Source organism: Homarus americanus, unplaced genomic scaffold, assembly GCF_018991925.1.
Source record: "Homarus americanus isolate GMGI-L3 unplaced genomic scaffold, GMGI_Hamer_2.0 scaffold4060, whole genome shotgun sequence".
Taxonomy (NCBI): domain Eukaryota; kingdom Metazoa; phylum Arthropoda; class Malacostraca; order Decapoda; family Nephropidae; genus Homarus; species Homarus americanus.
The window spans coordinates 6,208,896-6,232,683 of NW_024746161.1; the positions used below are offsets into that span (position 1 = coordinate 6,208,896).

At 40.6% G+C, this 23,788-nt stretch overlaps 1 protein-coding gene across 1 annotated transcript; it reads left to right on the forward strand.

Annotated features, from left to right (window-relative positions):
- The first annotated feature begins 7,250 nt into the window (after nt 1–7,250).
- LOC121879111 (vitellogenin-like) lies at nt 7,251–22,217 on the forward strand. The gene is made up of 15 exons (XM_042385632.1): nt 7,251–7,404; nt 9,066–9,308; nt 9,416–9,606; nt 10,837–11,925; nt 12,295–12,442; nt 12,552–14,300; nt 14,440–14,697; nt 15,260–15,423; nt 15,957–16,561; nt 16,796–17,177; nt 17,425–18,102; nt 18,216–18,743; nt 19,468–19,840; nt 20,508–20,785; nt 21,077–22,217. The coding sequence occupies exons 1-15, from the start codon at nt 7,347–7,349 to the stop codon at nt 22,079–22,081; spliced, it is 7,749 nt and encodes a 2,582-aa protein (XP_042241566.1). The 5' UTR covers nt 7,251–7,346; the 3' UTR covers nt 22,082–22,217.
- Nucleotides 22,218–23,788: the final 1,571 nt, after the last annotated feature.

The window sequence follows — 23,788 nt, forward strand, 5'->3', positions numbered from 1 at the left end:
TATATATATACAGTATATATATATATCTAAATATACTTTATTGGGCTGTGGGGAAATATATGCATATACATATATATATATATATATATATATATATATATATATATATATATATATATATATCTTGATAAAATCACACAGGAAAAGGGAAGCAACCGAGCACCTTAGCTTTCGTCTTTATTCAAGATGTCTTGAATAAAGACGAAAGCTATATATATATATATATATATACAATATATATATATATATATATATATATATATATATATATATATATATATATATATATATGGAGAATATTATGCTCAAAAATTTAGTATGGCAATGGGTAATCCACTCTCACCTGTATTAAGCAACCTATATATGGAATTCTTTGAAAAGAAACTATTAAGTAATATTTTACCACCTTCAGCAGTCTGGTTTAGATATATAGATGATGTATTATGTCCCTGGCCAAGTAATGAGGACCTAAAAGCTTTCCTGCCACAACTTAATAGCTTAGCCCCCTCGATCAAATTCACTGTGGAATTAGAGCATGACTGTAAATTGCCATTTCTAGACTGTCTGATACACAGAATAGGTAACACCTTTAAGTTCAGTATTTATAGAAAACCTACTCATGTGTGTTCATACATTCATTATTATTCTGCCCACCATAATAGAGTCAAACAGTCAGTATTTTCAACAATGTTTTTGCGTGCTTTGAGAATTTGCAGCCCGGAATTCATTGATGAGGAATATAAATATATCTATAATATTGGCTCAAACCTTAAATACCCTAGATCTTTCATAGACAAATGCCTGGACATTACTAAGAAATCTTTTGATAGAACTGATCCCAAGCCCACCCATGACCATAAGAATCTCTTAGTATTACCATTTCACAAAAATTTCTCTCAAATTCCTTTACAACTAAAAACCTGGAACATCAATGTGGCATTTAAAAAAAACTCATGCACTGTTAAACAAATGTTAATCAAGAACTCCCCCAACAACACAATTGGTTGCCTTTATAAAGTTCCTTGCAAGGAATGTAATATGTTTTACTTAGGCCAGACAGGTAAAGATCTTGTAACTAGACTTAAACAACATAAATATAGTGTTAGGACAGGCCAGGAATCCAATGCTCTGTTTGTTCATCTGAGGGATAAAAAGCATTGCATTGACTGGGATAATGCCTCCTCAATATTACCTTGTAATTCAATTGACAGTAGGAACATTATAGAATCTAGTCTCATTAAACACACCGAAGCAGTCAACATGAATTTGAGTAATGGCACCGTTGCGGTGCTTTTTAAAGATTAGTAGGGGCATTACCTAATACCTGACCATTGTGGACCTGGTCTCACCCTCCTCTGCTGACGTTTTTTAGGAAAGTCTTCGAGGTAGTAGATAATGACGAAAATTACGATGTTATTTACTTAGACTTTAGCAAAGCATTTGACAGAGTACCGCATCAGAGGCTTCTGAGAAAAATTAAGGCTCATGGTATCGAGGGGAAAGTTTTAAATTGGATAAAATCATGGCTCACCGATAGAACGCACAGGGTCAGCGTAGATGGTGTTAAATCTGAGTGGGGCCGTGTAACCAGTGGGGTTCCCCAGGCCCACTCTTGTTCATAATCTACATAAACGCTCTAGATACTGGGATCAGCAGTGACATAAGCAAGTTTGCGGATGACACCAAAATAGGGCGGCAGATTAATTCAGGGCAGAATGCAAATGCATTACAGGAGGATCTAAATAAACTGCAGGGGTGGTCTGAAAAATGGCAAAAGAAAATTCAACACCAGCAAGTGCAGCGTACTTAATATTGGAAGAACAAATTCTGATAATGTATACAGCCTTAACAACATCAACCTAGAGAAGTCGACTTGTGAAAGAGACCTAGGGGTACTTGTAAGCCCGGACCTACGGCCTAGAAAACAATGCGTTAATGTTCGAAATAAGGCAAACAGAGTATTGGGTTTTATATCTAGAAGTGTAAGTAACAAGAGTGCAGAGGTCTTATTGCAACTACTGTATATCTTGGGCTAGTCAGGCCGCACCTCGATTATGCGGTTCAGTTCTGGTGCCCCTATTATAAAATGGATATAAATTCACTAGAGTCGGTGCAGCGAAGAATGACAAAAATGATTCCGGGACTTAGAAACCTTCCATATCAGGATAGGTTAAAGAAAGTTAACTTGCGTTCCCTAGAAAGACGAAGAGTGCGGGGAGATATGATAGAAGTATTTAAGTGGGTGAAAGGAATCAATAAAGGGGATATAGATAAAGTTCTTATAATATCCGAGCAGGATACGACTCGGAGCAACGGATTCAAGTTGGATAAGTTTAGGTTTTGGAGGGAGATAGGAAGAAACTGGTTTACAAATAGGGTGGTGGACGAGTGGAACAAGCTTAGCAACTTTGTAGTAAGTGCGGGAGCTCTGGAAAGTTTCAAAAGGAGGCTAGATAGATTCATGGATGATAGAGAGTGGTAGTAACTCTCGACAGGAGCTGCCATGCACAGGCCAACCGGCCTATTGCAGACTCCTTATTTTCTTATGTTCTTATGTTCTTATATATACACCTTGTTCTGTACTTCTCCTTAGTCTGTACTCACCCCTGAAGATGTGAATTACACGAAAGCGCTTGGGAACTTCGTGTTTTCTTCTTTCCTTGTGGTTATCAGCATATATACCTGGATCACGCGCAACTACAGTGATTTACTTGCATATATATATATATATATATATATATATATATATATATATATATATATATATATATATATATATATATATATATATATATATATATATATATACACACACCAGACGCACAAACAACTCAGAAAGTACAAACATTGAACTTGAGGCTAATTAGAGACAGGAATTTCTTTATCAAGCTGGGAATCGAAAAGCGAAACAATTCTCGTTTTTATACATAAGATTCAAAACGTTACCTTAGTTAATATGTAATGATATTGACGTATACTGAATAGCTTAATATTTTGTCTAAATTTACTCCTTTGACACACAAATTTGGTAGTATGAATACTGGCCTTCGATAAACGGTCGACAGGATGTTACTGTAAATGAAAAAGAAGAAACACACAAGTGCATTTCAATTAGAGCTATACCAAGGAAGAGAATCATACCACAAGAACAGGTGGAGCAGAGGAGGAGTTTATACCACCCGGAGAGTCTTGACAAACTGTAGGCATGGCCGTCAGACATTAAATGAAACTTATTCCATTTATACATCGACCATGGAGGCCCTAGGAAGAAGCTAGGAGAAACCTGAGCCAATAACACTCAGGGCCCCAGGTATATCGTGGAGGTGGTCGTCACACATAAGGAGACTTTGCTCGTCAGTGTGGCCTCTACGCATCAGACATAACAGCTTGCAACTGGTCTTGAAATGGTCAGGCTGATAGGCACAGGTGTATTATCTAGAGTGTGGCAAGGTGGACACTCCTAAACTTGCTTGGGTGGTGTCTGAGGAGGGAACATTATCGACCTCCCCAGGAGATAAGGTAATGCACCTGTTTATCCCTGAAAATTGCCCGCTCATTCACAGGTCCCAAGTCTATGTAGATTAAAGTTTGTGTGATAATGAAATCACCGAACTAAGATACCTGAGACTGAAAACGTATATCAGCAAATAATGATATCAAAAAAGTGCAAATGAGTGTTGATTTTTGAAAGGTAAAGGTTAGCAATGAAGTTTACTGTACTGTAAACTGGTAATACCTGTCGACAGGTTTAGTTATGAATCTGAAGTAGAGCTACCTTCCAACATATTTTATTCTGCATGAATACTCGTAAATCTTATGGAATGACACAAATATTAATAATAAAAAAAAGTTCACTCGACGATTTGCTTCAAAATATCTAACCTCCTCACATTTATATAGGTTACATTAGCATTACAGCATAACTATAACGGAAAATTTGAAGTTACCGTAATTGCAATATATAACTAGCTTTACGTGTTTTCTATATATTAGCCACATCCTGGACTCTCAAAGATTCACGCAACGATTAATTTTTTTTATTAAATACTGTATGTTAAGAGTGTACCACCGACTAGTTGACTTAAGTTAAAACGCATAAGGAACATCAATAAATAACGTCAAATAACTTTACCAGATGATTATGTTCACCTGACAAAAGTTAGGAGAGAAAATTAAGTACAAGATTTATGAGAATACGTTATTTACTTTGATATCATCCCCTAAATTATATGAAGTCAACGTACTGTATATAGTTAAGGTAGAGTATCAGTTTCATGGTAACTCTAGTTCTGAACGTTTTATGAACATTGTCTTAAGTTTATCAGTTACGTTCATTCTTACATCATCGTTTAAGAGGAATGCCCACTTATAAACCTTTGAGAATGCAGCCCCAGGGTCACTGTGATTTGCTCATTTCTCTCTCTCTTAGTTTACAGTACTTGCTCTCAGAAATATATATATATATATATATATATATATATATATATATATATATATATATATATATATTCTAAAATATGGGAGGAGGCAGCATTCACTACAAGTGCGCCCACTGAGCGAGGAGCGCCGCGCCAGGGCATCAGTCACGGTCAGTGTATATCTCGATGCTTGTAATATGTTAAAGCTTGTCAAAAATTCTTCCTATAATAAAAAAAATCATTAATGATGGCCAGGGTAGTTTACTATATATGAAATGGGAATTGTTGAGCAGTTGCACAAACTATAAAAGCGTGATGGATTACATATAGGCAATAAACTGAAAAGTGGACATATTACACGATTCAAGAAAATAAATCATTATCAAGCTAGCAGCGCAGTTACTTAGTGAATTTGTCGCAAAATCTATACAGTTTTGTCTTGAACAGATTCATGAATTTAAGGAGCGTGAAACAACTAATAATTTAATTTTAGGTTTTAATACATTCGTTGATATACCCAGTTAAATAAATTTGTGTTCTACTATCTATAAATGTTCAATTCATGATAAGAATGCTAATGAAGTTACACAGTTCTGGAAAGAAACTAAAACCTACATTAAGTCACTGAAGCTTGTTGATGGTCTTCCTTTGTTGAAGTCCTACCACAAATTTGGTTGCATATCCTGATCCCGGTTTAAACTTTCTAGTGACATAAAAAATGAGTTGAAGGTCATATAGAACTGTTTTTGGGGAGGCTGTAATAATAACGCAACGTGTAGGCAGGTTACCGCTGCATATAAAAAAAAATGTTGGTGTATAATGATATAATAGATGTACTTGGTGGAAACAGTCTACCATTAGCATCTGTCTCCCTATGCAAACGCTATCAACGCTACCCTTGCAAAAATAGGGTCCTAGATAATGAACGAGAGCATGTAATTTACCCACATGACGATGATAATTATTATATATACGTTACTATTGATGGCCATTTATAACCCTGCTCCAACAACGTACTAGTGCTGACTTTACTGTACATAAATTGAAAACATATCTACATTGTGAAGTTTGTATTGATGCCTTAACTGACAATACTGATGGCTTTATATATTCCTTGATTAAATTCAAATTCAAAGGGGGCCTGATTTTCCCTTCAGCTGATGTCATAGACACCTGTGTTTGCTGTGAAAAAGTGTCTAGACAAGAGATAGCAGTTGTTAAAATTTTTGATATGACATTAACAAGAATAGATTGTAACGAACTTGTTTACTCAGTGTTAGTGCACTACACTTCCAATGCAATATTTTCCAATTTATCGGAGCATATGTATAAGCCTCATCCATTAGAAAATCACTTATTTTTTTTAAATTAAAGTAGTTGCAGAGAAGTACTTCCAAGTGAGGTACACATATGTAGGAAAATAATTCAAAGCAAAATTACAAGTTAAAATTAAAATGAAGAGCCGACAAACATATACTTAGCTAATAATGTTTAGTGTCCAGTAAAACTGTAATTTTACATTGTATATAATTTGTATATTGTGTGATATATGAGTATTGATGAGTTGGTCCCCCTATAATGTGCGTCATAAATAAAACAATAGTACTAATCCAGCAGATTTATCTGTAACCAGGTTTTGTTCACGAGAGGTTGTGGTAACTTGTATACACAGTGGATGCCGCCTTCATCCATTCAACCCTTGCCTTAGACCGACTCTTCTATAACCGAAAATTATTGAGCAGCTCTTTAGCGCCTGCAGGAATTTTTCTAGGGTAGGGCTGCGCGAAAATTAAAGGGCTAAGCTGATACAAGCAAGGTGAGTGCTGAGTTTTAAAAATAGTTACTTCAACTTTTGGGTAAATAATAGTTTTCCCTCCATTTTTATTATTTTTTGCAATTGACCCAAAGGTTGACTGGGAGGTCCAGGACTCCCAGACCCCCACGCCTCCTTCGCCTTTGTCCATTACTTTTTATCACCTCAAGTACAGCGTTTGTGGGGACGTTGGCGGAGGATTTACAGAAACGTCTTGAGTCATGGAATAGAATCCCCATTGAAGAGGCAATATATAATCGATTTCCGGTATGAGTTTGCTATATCACTATCCACTTGTCCTAAAACACAACAACTGGCTCTTAGATATCCATACCATACTGTAGGAAGAGATATACCTACAGTATCCCACTCAGCCTGTGGTTGTGGCACCACGACTACGTAGTATAACGACGCCTTGTGTTGCCTCGTAGCTTCCATGGTGTAATAGATAAACAACTGATACTTTTTATCAATTAGGGATAACTTTTTGTTTTTCTCGCTACAATTTAATCGATATTAATACCTATATGGTGAAATTAAATTTGTTCTGTTACATAGAAGGCATCGTTTACCATCGTATAGATGTATATACTGTATATACAGTATATATATATATATATATATATATATATATATATATATATATATATATATATATATATATATATATATATTATGATAACATTAATAGCTATTTGTTCGTACATAGAAGGTGTAAGAGCACATTCTTTACATCATTATCCTAAAGCTGTTGTTCTGATTCATACATAACCAATTAATTAATTATATTCCCGTAATTTCCCTATAACTTCTCAACCTCTATATCCTTCTTCATGTTACCAGTGCTTGTCTTTCTAACAAAGTTAAACGCAATTCACTCTCAGTATTATAGCCTTTATTTGTACACTTCATCAATTAACGACACAAACCTTCGGAATATTACAGTAATCAATTAACACACACCATCATCACGGTTGTCAGCTATTATCGCATGCTAACAAAACTCCCCAAATCAGGGACAGCATCGGCCACCAGGGTGCGTGAGTCAGCGATGTCTATATAAGAAGGTGAAAACCGGAGGTGGAGCACAGTTGTGGTGTCGCATTTGTGTCGACATGACCACCACCTCCGCAGCTCTCCTCGCCCTCGCCCTTTTGGTGGGTGCTGGTGCAGGTGAGTCTCACTCTTTACTCCTCACACCCTCCCCATCACCTCACCCCGCCCCCCCCTCTATTACCTCACATCATTCCCATCACCCCACAGGCCCACACCCTCCCCATCACCTCACCCCGCCCCCCCTCTACATTACCTCACATCATTCCCATCACCCCACACCTTCCCCCATCACCTCACCCCCGCCCCCTCATTACCCTCACACCATTCCCATCACCCCACACACCTCCCATCACCCAACCCCCCCACACCCCACCCCACACCCCTCCCATCACCCCCACACCCTCCCACCCTCCACCCTCACATCACCTCACCCCTACCCATCACCTCAACCCCCATCACCTGCACACCTCACACATCACCTCACACCCTCCCCATCACCCCACACCTCCCATCACCCCACACCCCCATCACCCTCACACATCACCTCACACACCTCCACATCATACCCTCCCCATCACCCCACACCCTCCCCATCAGCCCACCCTCCCATCACTCCACACCCTCCCCCATCACCTCACACACCTCCCAACACATCATACCCTCCCCATCACCCTCACAACCTCCCCATCACCTCATACCTCCCCCCATCACCTCACACCCTCCCCATCACCCCACACCCTCCCATCACCCCACACCCCTCCCCATCACCTCACACCCTCCCCAACACATCACACACCCTCCCCATCCCCTCCCCATCACCTCACACACCTCCCCCATCACACTCACACACCTCCCAACACATCATACCCCTCCCCCATCACCTCACAACCTCCCATCACCTCACACCCTCCCATCACCCTCACACACCTCCCCCAACACATCATACCCTCCCCATCACCTCACAACCTCCGCATCACCTCACACCCTCCCATCACCTACAGTCTCAACATGAATGAATAAATTAATAAAAATTTTCACCAGCTTTTGGCTAATTCTTGATAACTTTTGTGTTTGTTTGTCTCCTAGGACGCACTCTTGAACCTCAACACAATTAGTTTATATACTCTGACATCTTCCTTTAACGGTGAAAGCAACTGCAGATGTAAGAATGCACGTGATTGGGTACTTAGTAGGTTAGAGGAAAAATTGAAAAAATTCTGTTGTCCTGAGTTTATAAATACTGGCGAACTAAAAAAAATCAACAGTTAGTTAAAAACCAGCCGATTTGAGTAACTTTGTACGATACCAAAGGAATTTTGCTGCTAAGATTTTTTTTTCAATGCACTATATCATCGCCAGTGTAATAAATATTAAAATTTATATGAATCAAAGTATGTAGAAATTATATAGTCATTCTAGAGTCTAGACTCTAGATCTAGAGTGTCTAGACCATCGTACTCATGGAGTTAAGTCATTGATTACATCCCAACGTTTTACGAAGATCTAAGGTTATACATAGATCTTGTTTCAAATGTTCATGGGAAGAAGTCCCAACACATAAGATTTATCTTCATAATTTTCTAAAAAAAAAATCATATGATGAACCTCAAGAAAATTAATGACAGTAAATATTTCATAAATGGAACCGTAAAAAATATTTCAGCAGATTTCCCGTTCCTTTCAAGATACCACATTCCCTCAACAAGTTTATAATTACATTATTATTATAAAACGAAAGATTCGCGCTTATTGAACCTTATTCTGGCCTTCACCACCAGTACCATGGGGAGGAAACACACCCAGATGCTCTACGGAATGCCCCGTCGCCGGCTCCCCCAAACTCTTCTACCAGCCAGAACACACCTACACCTACACCTACTCCGGAAAGTCCCAGATCCACCTGAAAGGCGTGGAAGGTGGAGTCACAGAGACGGATTGGTCTAAACGAGTTGAACTATCATGGATCACCCCCTGTGACATGGTCATCTTCATTAAGGACCCCAAGGTGGATGGTGCCGCAGGTAAGTGTAATGTTTATCATCATACATGGTACTAATACCGATAGTAGCAGCTGCTTTTACTACTTCCTAATACTGACACTAGATATACTAACTACTGGTCCTCTCAGGCCCGCCCGCTGCCAAGTTCCTGGAGAAGTACCCGCTGGTGGTGGCCCTGACCGACGGCCGGGTTCAGCATGTGTGTACTCATCCTGAAGATGACGTCTGGTCCATCAACATCAAGAAGGGCATCGCCTCAGCCTTCCAGAACTCACTTCCTTCTAATTCTACCATCAACTCAGGACAAAACATCACTGAGGTGAGATCATTACGAAACATTCCTAGATAAAAACGGATGGCTCATTTTCTTGTATTTTCTTGTTTCTTTTCTTAATAATTTTATCTTCGTGTAGAATGAAGCTGTTGTGATTGAGTAAAATGTAAATAAAAAGCATCCTCATCTTTTTTTTAATTAAATATGCGCTTCATCTAAAAAACATAGTTTTCTGTAACTTGGCATTGCATTTTGAAGCTCTACCGTTTCTTGTGGTGTCTATTGAGGTTGTCTAGGCTTCTAAGACATATAATACTACTAACCACGTCATGTCTTTTAGCATTCCTTTCCTTAAATAAAATTCATAATGTTTCTTAAAGGATGTCTAAGTTCAATAAGATAAGGCAGTAAGGTAAGACAAAAAGACTAGGTAAGACAGTAAAATTTTCAAGTTATGAGAATGGCCAGTTATTCTCAGCTTATAAGAGCAGCTCAGTGTAGGACAACTTGACTTAGTAACGCAAGGGTAAAACAGGTATGGAGACGCCGCTGCCTGAAAACAAATCGTGACACATTATATTTATAAGACCATTGAATCCAAGTAGATAGAGTTACTGAGGAAAGGTTAAGACAATGGCAGAGTTAGGGCACCTTGCTCAAACTTCACCTCAAATTATACGAAGTCGGTTTCAGGGAAATTTGGTGTCAGGAGCATAACTGTATAAGTCAGGGACGATATTAACACTTTTTTCTAAGATAATATTTTAAGTCAAACATGAATTTTAAGGAATGCAACTGATACCATTGGATATTAGGTAATGTCGAACCCCTAAATCCCTTATTAATATGAATTAAACATCGGAAATGCAGCTTTCAAATGGGAGTTAAAAACTGGGCTATGATCGGTGTCTTGTCTGAAGTGTATCACGGCCCTCCTGTAGTGTCTCATATATTCCTTCACTTGCCGGAGACTGTGTTCATATTTCAATTACTCTCTGTAGGTGTAAACTGTAAATCTCTGCTTTGGAAATGAATTTTGAAAAACTGTTGAAAATCAATCTCTAATACTCAATGCAAGTTAAATAAATGCATAAAATGAACCTTATATAGCAATGTCATTATTTCTAAATTTACATTATTAATTTAAGCTAAAATTAGATTTCTTATTGAAATATTAATGGTTTACATGAAAACGTTGAGTCTAAATGTACTCATGAATTAATCTTAGAGCGTTACTTTCAATAACATTCTCTAAAATTTTACGAATCTCAACAGACGGACGTGGTAGGAAAGTGCCCAACACACTACGAGGTAGAGAGAGAAGGAGACAAGGTTATTGTGAAGAAGGAGAAGAATCACAGCTTGTGTAAGGAACGTTACCCCACCCCTGCCGAGACCCAGGTCCCTTGGCTCAAAGGTCCTCTCCCACTGGAAGAGTCCAAGTCTCGATGTAAACAAGAGATTACCAATGGAATCTACTCTTCCATCATCTGTGAGGATAAGAAAGTGGTCCGCCCCAGCTATGGTGCCTATAAGTATGTTGAAGCCAAACAGGAGTCCACACTGCGATACGTCTCACTATCCAGCCAACAACCACCTGCCATCCCTCAAGGTAGTCTGGTCCGCAAGAGTCTCCGGTATAGCTACCATACGCTCAACAAGGACCCGTCCATGGTAGCCGAGTTGGATCAAACCATGACTCAGATCTGTGAGAAGACTAAAGATTTTGTTGAGCGTGATGCTGCTGCTCTGGTGGCCAAGGCTGTGCAGCTCCTGCGTCGTGTACCTGAGGAAGCTGTGAAACAAACATTGGACAAAATTCGTGCCGGACGTTACTGCCAAGACCACAGCAAACTCGAAAGCCTCTTCCTGGACGCTGTTTCCTTCATCCACGAATCTGGTGCTGTAAAGGTTATGGTGGATGAGCTGGTGAGTGGCCGGGCTACAGTAGGTCGCGCTGCACTTTACACTGCTGCCTTCTATCTTCAACCCCGCCCATGTATCCATGCCATGATGGCTCTGAAACCAATGTTCGAATCCTCCCAACCTCTGCCACGCGCCACCCTGGCTGCTGCCTCCATGGTCAACACTTACTGTCGCCACAATCATCATTGTTATGAAGAAGCACCGGTTAAGAGTCTTGTTGAAGCTTTGGGTAATAAACTACGACGCCAGTGTTCTCCTTCTGCTGATGAACGGACTCAAAAAGCTGCCCTGGCAACACTCAAGGCTCTAGGTAACATGGGAGTGATGACCCAGGAGGTAGCCAGGTTTGTGATGACGTGTGTGGATACAGAAGGAGTCAAGATCAATGTCCGTGTGGCCGCCGTACAAGCCTTCAGACAAGTGAAATGTCAACACCATGTAAGTGATATTTGAGGATTTCAGTGAAACTACATGAATGATTCCTTTTTGAATTTTTGAATTATTGTTTTCTTAATTCTAAATACATAGGGTGCAGTGGATACAGCTCCCACCTCCTGCCCTAACGGTCACTGGAGCATCCCATGGCATCCCCAGTTCACTTACCTTTGAATGGTTATCTATCGGCCCCGCAGTGAGTTGGGAAAATCTGAATCTGAACGTTTCAGTTGGGGAAGTAATGGTGGTTGGGTGCATTGTTGGTTGTACTGTCTTATTGTATACCAAAGACTTAATGCACAGTGAAATGTATTCACACTACCCCTAACTGGCAGTCAGGCTGATGTAACCCATTTCCAATTATCTTTACAGATAACTGAGCAACTTGTGAGGGTAACAGTTGATCCTGATAGGAACGCTGAGGTTCGTATTTCATCTTACCTTATTGGTATTCGATGTGCTGAGCAAAAGGACTTGCAAGAAATTGCTGCAAAGATTTCAAATGAAGAAAATACCCAAGGTAAGGAAGCAGCCTTTTTGTTCATTATTAAGTAGGTTTAATCCAGAATAAATTGTATGATGCTCAATCAGTAATATTATTCACTAATTTGTTTATACACATTTTCTAGTTCGTGGATTCATCCTGAGTCATCTCCTCAACCTCCAGCAGTCTGATGATCCTAAGAAGGAAAACCTTCGGTACCTTCTGTCCAGTATTGTCCTTCCAAGAGATTTTGAAACAGACTTCAGGAAATATTCCCGCAACATAGACATGTCCTACTTCGCCCCGTCTCTCGGTGTTGGTGCCGGCGTTGAATCCAACATCATCTACGTCCCTGGGTCCTTTGTGCCTCGCTCCGTTGACTTCAACTTCACTGCCGCCTTAGAGGGAATTTCAATGAACATTGGCGAGGTTGGTGTCCGACTTGAGGGTCTAGAACCTGTCATCGAGGAGGTGTTTGGACCTGAAGGTTACCTGCAGAGAACTAGTTTCAGTCAAATTCTAACCGACATAACTACATTTGTTGAACAAGAAGGGAGCAACATCATGGAGCACTTCCAGAACTTATTAAGACAAAAGAGATCCATCAACTTCTCTACTCTGTCTCACTTCTTCAGCAAGATTTATGGAGGCGAGAGATCGACTGTGGCTCAAGCTGATGTATTCGCTCGCTTCATGGGTCAGGAGATAACCTTTGCTTCATTAGCTGGAGACTTGAAGCACATCAGTGCTGATACAATGATTGAAAGCTTCTTCTCATACTTCGATGACATTCTTCCTCAGATGAAGAACTTGCACATCAATTCAGCACGAACAGCTCAGATAAACTTTGAATACACCTTCCCCACCATCCAGGGCACACCACTCAAACTTCAGCTGAATGGAACAGCTGTTGCTGGACTGAAGATGCAAGGAAACCTTAACCTCGCTGACATCCTCTCTAACTGGAGGAATGGGGAGACCCTCTTCAAGATCATTCCTAGTCTTTCTGTCCAAGTAGATGGCTTCGTCGGCTACGACAGCTATATCGCTAGAACAGGAATCAAGACGACCAACACCATCTCCAGCAGCAACGGTGTTTCCCTCACTCTTAGGGCCAAGAACAGTGAAGAGTTGGAGGTTGAACTGGATCTTCCTGAGAAGATGGAACTTATTAATGTGAAGAGTGAGACTTACCTGATGAAGAGCGTGAGGGGCAGCCCAGACACCAAGATCATTCCACCATCCATGGGGGACGCCAGAGTGAAACGTCAATCGTGTATCAACAGTCTCGAACCAGTGTTAGGTCTCAGGCTCTGTTATGATGTGGACGTTCCCGATATCTTCCGCAGTAACTCCTTGCCACTGGGAGCCCCAGCTGTTATCAAACTTTACATTAAGAAGGCAGAGTCTTCTATGAAAGGTTATCTTCTGTCTGCCGCCACTCAGAACAAGAGAGGAAGCAAACTCATAACAATGAAAGTAGCAACACCCGGGTCATCCCCACCAAGAGAAGTTGAAGCAACATTGTCCTTCACTGAGCAAGAGGAATCCTTCATTGTCTCTGCTAGAATACGATCTTCTACGGTTACGAGTGGTTTCTGGGTCACAATCGTCAACAGAGAAGACCATAGGGGCGTCGAGGCTTTTGTTAACTTTAATTCCAGTGACACAACAATATCTCGAGGAATTAAATTAGATCTCAAGACAAGAAAAACATCGTCTGAGGAGGAGTACGAATTCAGCATGTACAGCAGTCGAAACAGGAATTTCCCTCTTGAATCACAAATCATGGAGAGCAAATTTGTAATGAAGCTTAATGGTCCTGAAGTTTCTTTCGATATTCTATCCCAAACAAAGAATGAACTGAGCCGCTACCTTGACTTTAATTTCGAAAGTAAGTTCTTCTCTTTTTGGAGCATTAATATAATAGGCTTTGTTTGATTAAAAAACGTTTTGATATATACTTAACTCGGTTTTACTAAAAACCTTTATTTAATTTATGATTGTAACATATTTTGCGTTTTTTAACGCAGTTGGGCTTGACCTGAGGTACACCCGGTACTACCCCATGCTTCTACCAACTAAGTTGCGCAAGTTTGAGTTCCAGAGTAGTCTGGGAGGCTGGCATGTTACGTCCTTTATCCGTCAAACAAGAGACTCAGGCGAGACAGCTGAACACACATCTGCCTTCAAGATTATGTATATGAACCAAGATCTAATTTCTGTTAACGCCACCCAGTCTATGGAGGGAAGACTAGGCCATAACTTGGTAGTAAAGACAGCTGCTACAGGTAATCTATTTCATAAGACCGATAAACACGCGGACTTCTACATACAATCAACACCTCAACCCGCCAGGATTCGAACCCACGGCCCACGAGCCCATGACTGTGACCGGGGAACGCACCGGGGAACGCTAACCGCTGGAACACCAGGATACTAAAATCAGTCCTAGACTGTTATATATCACACAAAGCCTGTTCAACGAGCTTATGGCGCCGTGAACCTCTAATGGGGACTACCCGTATCACGTAGGTGGTCAGAGTCAGAGGTTCACGGCGCCATAAGCTCGTTGAACAGGCCTTGTGTGAAATATAACAGAGTCTAAGGCTGATTTTAGTGTCTTGGTGGTCCAGCGGTTAGCGTTCCCGGTCACAGTCATGGGCTCGTGGGCCGTGGGTTCGAATCCTGGCTGGTTGAGGTGTGTTCTGATCTGCTATATTTATTTCCATATACGTATGTCGCGATACTTAAATGCAATTGAGAAGCATTTAATCTGAATGATAAGTTAATAAAAGTAATTTTATTGATAATGATGATAACGAAATTCAGCCTATTATAATTCCCCTGCAGTCAAGATAGGCACAGCGGAATATAAGACTTCCAGTGATATCTACTACGGCAGAGACAAGCTGGGGGTAACCGCTCAACTGATGCTCTCCGAGGACAGGGTCAAGATCATGGAGTTTGAAGCCCTGAACACCCGATCTGGGACCACAGTGGACACCAGAATATCAGTTAGTATTCGTGGAAGCTTACCCTAAGTTTTGGTGCCACAAATTAACTCAAGTTGTAGGCATACAGACGGTGTGTAGAGGTTAACAGTGCCTGCCTAGAGATTTTCTTCATTATTTCGTTTCTCCGAAGACTTTCACCCAATCTAAATATTTTTGAAATGTAGATATATGTGTTTTATAATGTAACATTGTGTTTTATGACCTTTGGTACATAGCAGAATACAAACATGATTTTCAATTTGTGTCTGGCTTTCCCTTTTTTCGTTCGGATTTCTCTCTCTCTCTCTCTATTTCTCTTTTGTTGCATTTATGTGTCTGACCCCCGAAAAAAAAATAATAATAATAATAAAAATAATAATAATAATAATAATATGTCATTCACTCACAGATTTGTCTCTGTACAGGAACAAAGTTGTGAGAGCCAGGTTGTGTTTACTGCTTTCCTTCTTTGTCTGCTATTCAAAGTCACTAAAACGATAATAATATAGAAAATGCTGAAACCGATCATGTTTTAAGTCTCTCGTTTTCCATAGGTGGAGATGCCGGAGTGGATTAGGTCCATCAAGTTCGAGAGCCGGGTGGTGGAGCAGGGACAGGATAGTTACATGGTTGAAGCTGCCCTCAAGCACGGAGAGAGCGTCATTCTCCATGTTATAGGACCACTCACACTCAGGCTAACCTCGCAGATAATCAACATACAGACTAACATGAAGTTTCAAGTTATAGACAGTACATATTACAGTATTAACTCCACTTTCATACTTTCTGAACATGAGCTGTTGGTTGCCTTAGATGTGAAGGCTAAACAACAACGTGTCTTGTCAGCAGAATGGAATATGATGTCTGAATCGCGTCCTCGGAAGACAACCATCGACTTTAAGTTCCTGTTGCCCGTACTGATGGAGAGCAAAATTCATATTATCCTTGGCGAGAGGGTCATCATGGTCAATGCTGATAATGTGTTATTCCCGCAGAGTTCCTCCCATCGCAGGGTGAAAAGTTATGTTGATTTTGATTTCGAGCACAGGAGTGTCAAGTTGGACTTCTCCTGGGACGCAGACAGTGACTCCAGTAAGAGAGTTAAGGCACATGGTCACTATATGGCCAGCCCAGTCGACCCAGGACATGCCTCCTACCAGTAAGTATAAATATTAAAAATCATTTAGCGTGTGAGCAAAACTAGTCAAGATTGCTAGATTTTTTCACATAAGTATTGGTATATAAGTAAGAATCAGATTTTTAAACTACCTATAACTTTTTGAACTGCTTATTTCTTTTGATTTAACCTCACTATGTCTTCTGTTTGTGATATTCATAATCGGAATTAAAACTTGCTTTATCGGGAATAGTAATCTTCCATGCCTTATATCAGGGGAACTGTTCAATGGATGTCGCAGACCTACCACGTCAAAACTGACCTCGCTGCAATCAACTTCTTAACCAATTCCCAGCGGGAAAGCGAGTTCAATTTGGAAGTAACTACCCCCTCTCAAAAGACGCTTGTCGTTGAGATGAGGAATAGAGTTGAAGAGCAACATAATGCCTTTACAGTAGAGACTCGTCTCCGATACAAGAACCTGGAAAATAAGGAGTACAAGTTTGTTAGTGTCATGGACTTGGAAGCTCTTGACAACCCATACAGCTACAAACTTCAGTCTCAGCTGAGCTTCACGTCATCAGAAGGTCAGGAAACGCTTCTGAGAACAGAAGCTAAGTACGAGAGAACAACTGTAGAACGTGTCATAAACTTTAAGGTAAAATAAGTGCGTTGATTACTCTTATATCACTTGAGCTGAATATCTTAAGAGAGCACCTAATGATATAATACTTGGGAAAATGTTCAGTGTGAGGAGATTGCTATATTTTTACTATAAGAGCAAGTATCAGAATATATTATCTTGTACCTCTAAAAATTTAACACTTTCATCTTGTGTGCATGAAACCAACCAGGATTCTGCTTTGATGACTGGACATATATTAACATTATATGATTTTCTCCAGAGTGTTACATCGACTCCGCGTATGAGGAGACCTCTACAGGTAGAGTTCTTGTCATCCACCAAAGACAATTCATACAACGTCATCTGGAAGGCGGGCGTGGACACTCCAGCCACCATGTTTAGATGGCAACTGGACACTTATCCTGCGGGAGGTGTCAAGGTTTTTGATTCTGCATTTGACGCCACAGCAATCCATAACTTCCTGGGAGCTATTGTGAAGATGGTAGGAAGACAAGGACAGGGTTATGAGAACCTCTTGATAGAACGTCCCGAGAGAGAGCTTTATCATTACCGGTACCACAAGTCCACACCCACCACCTACACTATGCAAGTTGAGTATCCAACCCGCACCATAGAGGGTGAAGCTACATACTCTCCCACAGAGGCAAGTGTCAAGGTATATCCCAACAAGAGAGAGAGTAACGCCAAATACGAGTTAACTGGAAGGTCCTCCCACACATACTGGGATCAAGAGTCCAAGTTTGAAGGCCATATTAGCCACCCAAGTCTGACCAGGGACATACGAGTAGAGGTTCAGTACTCGGTCACTGGAGAGAACATGAGAGGCACCATTGAGTTGGACATCTTCCCTGACACAGCTGACAAAATAACAGGCACTTTACAGTCAACCTTGGTCGCCAACAACACCGTTAGGGTGGAAACTTCATTAACTTCTAGGGTGAGTTTGTAAGCTTATCTCTGTTTATAAACTTATCTATGATTATAACTCACAGCTTTATCTTATATTCCTGTATATACCACTATAAGAATGCCATGACCTACCTCTTCCAGAGTCTGAAGGTGAGCCCCAAGTTCATCATAGTGACGGCCTATGCTCCCCATACGGTTGGCTTTGACCTCATGTTCCAGAAGGCTCCCTCTTCACCAGTATCCTTCCAAATGTCGGCCAAGTACGACCGAGTCACTGATAAAGATGCAACAGCAGCTTTCCGCGTGGTGACCGAGGAAGGCCCCGTGGTGGACATAGCTGGAGTGATGGAGCCAGAGCAAGTTCCTGAGTGTACCGGCGTCAAGATCAAGGCCGTGGCTCTCACTTCTGTCCTCGGTACTTATGACATTTACTCAAGACTGTGTAGACCAGCCTTCATTGAGCTGATAACCACCAAGCGAGGCAGCCAAGAAGAGTACATCACAAAGTTCGGCTTCCAAACACCCAATAATATTGAGGCCAGTTTATCTGTGGGTGACAAGGATCAAGAAGAGAGACGCGCCATTGCCATGACGCGCTTAAAGCTTACTTCACCCGTCTTGGTCAATCTTGATTTTGTTTACGAGAAAGAACAGGTTACCGTCGTCATGGTGAGTGACAGGAATTTTTTTATGTTTTATTTTATGTTTATGTTAATAACACATGCTGGAAATAACATCTTTGTTATGAGATGTAATATTTATATAATGATTATTCACATTATCAGATATTATCGGAATTTTAAGAGGAATGATGAGCGAATTATGATTTATACAAAGTTTTCTTAATATTTAATATTTATATAAGGTTAAATGGCATACACAATTCTTGTGACGGAGCCGGAGTCACAGCTTTAGACATGGGAAGAGTGACGGAGAGAATGTGTGGTTGTTTATGTGCTGGGGAGGCTAAAGAGAGTCTGAGCCTCAACTCAGCGTGTGCATGACGATGAGTGTAAAAAATGAAGGAAGTGATGTAAGGGTAATTCGGTACCCTGGAGTAAGTTATGGAATTGTCTGGAACTACTCAAGTGAGCATGTCAGAAGCATAACGCTGACACCACTCTACTGTGGCGTATACCCTCATACGGTAGTGTCCTAGTCGGTATGAATAGCCCCAGTAACTACTTGGAGGACCTAATAATCACCTAATTCATATTGATACTAAAGTTCTCAATTTCTCTGAAAAATAGTAGTGACAAATACAGTGGTAAACGCACAATCCGTCACCCCCTCTCCCCACACATTTACAAACATAATCACATGTATTTAATGAAATTTACTATGGTGTTCAGTGCAAAACTAAATGCTTATTAAAACCAAACTTTATTTACAGAATGATGTCAATGAAAAGTATCAACGAGTGATGCAGTCTCTCGACCGGTGGGTTAACAGTATATATCAGTACCTGCAACAACAAGCTCAGCAACAAGGTAGTCACTTCCCTAACCCCGAGATCCTCAAGTTGATGAGCGAAGCCAAACTTGACCTCCAACAAATATATGATGGTCTGATTTATGGTGAAGTTATCCCTCAGTATGAGGCTCTCTGGGAGATCGTGTCACCTACATTCTCCTACATAACACATTATTTCTCCAGCATACTGGCAGGCCTGGCCAGAGCACAGGAGATACTCGTAGATGATTTCCTATACAAATTAACTTATTTGAGGGAACAGTTCGACAATTTCTCTCAGATCATCATAGAAGGTATGATTTGTGGTTCAAGTTTCTATTTACTTCTGTAACTCGTCCTTAAAAAAGATAATTTTATTTTTGTTCTTATAGGTGTAACGTATAAACCAATTCAAATATATTATGTGTTACAATAATTAGAGATAATCTTCGATTAGCTATAACTTCTATGTTTATCTTTTTGGAAAACTTTTGACAAGCCATAAACGGTGTTGTAAATCACAGTTACACATATAAACGAATAGTATCATGAAAAACCTGATATAACCGACATAATCTAACTTAGCCTAATCTTACCTAACCTTACCAAATCTACACCAGGTAAAATTTTGCTATCTTAAGTTAGTAAGACAGCAAAATTTAAAATATACGAATTAATTTCCATTAAATTATAACAAAAACAAAAAGCTATCAATATTTGCCAAAAACTCCAGTTGCCTTTTAAGGCTTAATCGGCAATTATCTCTAGTTACCATCCCACCCCATCCCATCACATAAAAAAAAACATATATATATATATATATATATATATATATATATATATATATATATATATATATATATATATATATATATATATACAGGTATGTGTATATATATTGTCATCATCAAAATCTTGCTAGTGATTTTATTTTTTTTAATCTACACAAACATTGTTAATGTCTGAATGTGGCCTCCATAGTTGTGGAAGGCTCTGTACGCTGGGTGGAGACCGGCGACCTGCCACAGTCTGTGCTTAGCCTGATGGAACATTTGGAACGAACGAGGTTCTTCAGGTTGGTAAAGAGGGACGTGGACGCCATAATTGAGCAATATCAGGAGGAGTATGAGGCCATTCAACAGGTGGTGGCCAAGGTGGGACGAACATTCAGGCAAGACTTACACGACCTATGGGAGAAAATCTACCAGTCGTCCGCTGTGCAGAGGGCCGTCTACTGGTTCATCACCAATTACAGCTCCGTCAGTACATATATTTTCTGGCATTTTCATATTTCAAGATTCTTAAAATGACAGAGAATCACATGACCCTAAAATACCGGATTTGTTCTCCTGTTCTTCGTTAATCATAAAGGTGTCATAATGTTTTTAACACTATTTTTTAATAAAGAAAACAAAAGGCAAATAAGTGAATGAATAGGTAGGAGTAAATAGACTGAACAAGAAAATTATCAAATTAGATAAATGAAAGGATGAAAATTCTACAATACTTGAATAATAATATTAATTTCATTCAAATAATTCCTTTTTCAGGACCACTGGGTGCTTTTGGAGACGATGAAATTAAGCAGACAGTTCCTTCAGGAAATTAACTTTGCTTCGGTAGAGGAAGGGAAAACTCGCATTCAAATGCAGATTCCGCTACACACACCACTGTATTCCTTGACTCAGGTCCTGCAAGCAGCAATACCATATCCCATTGTCCTACCTGAAAACTTGGCCTGGCGCTATGAGACCTACATTCCAGGTCCATTGAGAGACGTAATCTGGGCATACTACTCGTTGATGCCTCGTCAACTGATAGACATGCTGCCCCCTTATAACCGCACAGCCATGGTTGTTGGTGACACAGAGATCCTCACCTTTGACGGCGCTGTGCTCCGTGTACCTCGTTCACCGTGTAAGGTGGTGCTGGCTGCCTACGCCTCCAACAAGCTAACCATGGCCCATCCACAACCCTCAGCCCCACCACAGATCACCTTATCTACTCGCACAACTACCGTCACCATTAAGCCGGACTTCCGTGTTGATGTCAACGGACAAGAGATGAGCAGCTCACAACAAACTCAGGGTGATGTCACCATTCAGAAGACGCCCCTTGAAGTCAATGTGACGTCACCCTTCATAACAGTCAGGGTATTCCGAGAGCGACGTATAGTGTCCGTAAATGTATCTGGGTGGACCTTTGCTCACATAGCGGGTCTCCTGGGTACTTACGATGGTGAAGTGGGAAATGATTGGCTGATGCCTTCTGGTATCAGGGCTCCAAGTCTCCAGGAGTTGGTGTCATCATGGCAGGAGGACCAACACTGCCAAACTCCCGCCATCTCTCCCGTGAAACCCACCAGGATCAATGTACAGCGGGGTGTACGGTGTTATGCACTGCTTGGAATTAGATCCAGGTGCTACCCGCTGGTTGATCCGGATCCTTTCGTCAAGATGTGCTATGCGGCCACTGATGCCTGTGACGTTGCTCATGCTTATCGTACCATCTGCTCCAGCAGAGGTGTTGAGGAGCTGTTCCCCATTAGTTGTTAAAGGCATCACTTCTCTATCTTTAGAATTTGTCATCTTAGCCGAATTATGAATAATTATTTCGTGTATTTTATCGTTAATATATGTAATAAAAACTTAAAATAAATGTATTTAGCCAATAAAAGGTATTGAAGCTTAAGTAATGATTTGTTTTTACCTAAAATAAAATATTATCTTCATTTTCATAATACAAAATTGACATCGCGAAAGGGAACTTTCGATTCATGTTGTAGTTTAACTTTTAAAAGCAGGACCAAATCCATATGGGAGACAACGTCCGAGGCTGAGCCTTCTGTGCTATTGTATAATGGAGCTCTGGGTGAGGTACCAAAATGCTTGCTCTACATATGCATCTTAAAGAATTATTATGAGGCTCATAGTTGGCATGATATGCTTTCTGGAATTAGTGTGTACAGAAGATTAATAGTGTTTCCAAGGAACGAAAAACCACTAGCGTCATACAGACCTGTGAACCCTCAAGGTGACTCCTAGGTAATGTATAGACAATCACGGGGTTTCTTAAGGGGTCCGCAAAGAGCTAACGCTTAGAGCGATTTTTGTGTAATAATAATAAACAGGACTTTGGTGCTCTACGCTTCGCTAAGAACAATATGCTGAGAGGACTCGGAAACTAACTAAACAGCTGGCTGCAATGAAGCCAGAAATATATTTTATCAAATTAAATCATACACTGTTGACAAATTTACAAACCAACTATAAATTAACAAAAGTTACCTTGGACAGTTTGCCATCGAGAAGATGCGACTTGTGTCTGGTAATTAATTTAGACATAAGCAGCATAATATCGTGCGCTTACACGAATAATTATAATATCACTGGAAAACTGTGAAGGACATTCATGTCCTAAATTAAAGACTTTCCCGAAGAAGAAATAAAGGACAATGAAGGTAGAATTTGAGATCTAAACAGAAAAGTTAAGTCGTTCCTGATAGAGGGTATGCAGTGCTTGTAGTCACTTTCATTCTCTTGCCCTGGCAGGCGGAGGTGTTATTCTCTGTGCCGAAAAACGCCCCACGTGGTCACTACCCTTGTGAGCTACCTCGACATTACTCACAAGTAAATTTTGTTCAATTACGTACAATGCTCAGATAGGGACAGGGAAGGGTATACATAGTGGTTAATGGATGGATTATTCTAGGTTTTCGTGAAGTTAACTCGTCGGCTGGTGACAGGGTGACCCTGGCGACTCTCAGGGAGGTCAACAGCGAGAATAAGCAACCATGCTGACCTGATTTACCGGCTGGGTACACTCTGATTTCTCAGGGTTTGGGCTGTGCAGACGCGCACGCGGATGGACCACTGAGACCGGTACAAAGCCCATCGACTACCATGCAACAAAGCTAAGGAGTGTACATATGTGTGGGGAATGTAGGGGCTCAAACTATATAATCTGAGGGAAACTCATCTTTTTCTGGCTGGAGTCAGGTACACCTGTTTGTACGGTGACCTGACACACTGAGGCCTCACCCCCAAGTAAAATTAACGGGAGTCAACGGCACCTCGATGCAACTGAGAGTACTCGATGTAGTGAATTATAATCTTGACGGGCTATGAGAGACAGGAATTCCCATGGCACTATTGAGTAGAGTAACTATTGGCGTCTGTAGCTGTGCTGATTCTCTACTAAGTCACTTCCATTTTCATGAACTAAGGGTGTAAGGTCGACGACCCTCATAGTTGATCTTACAC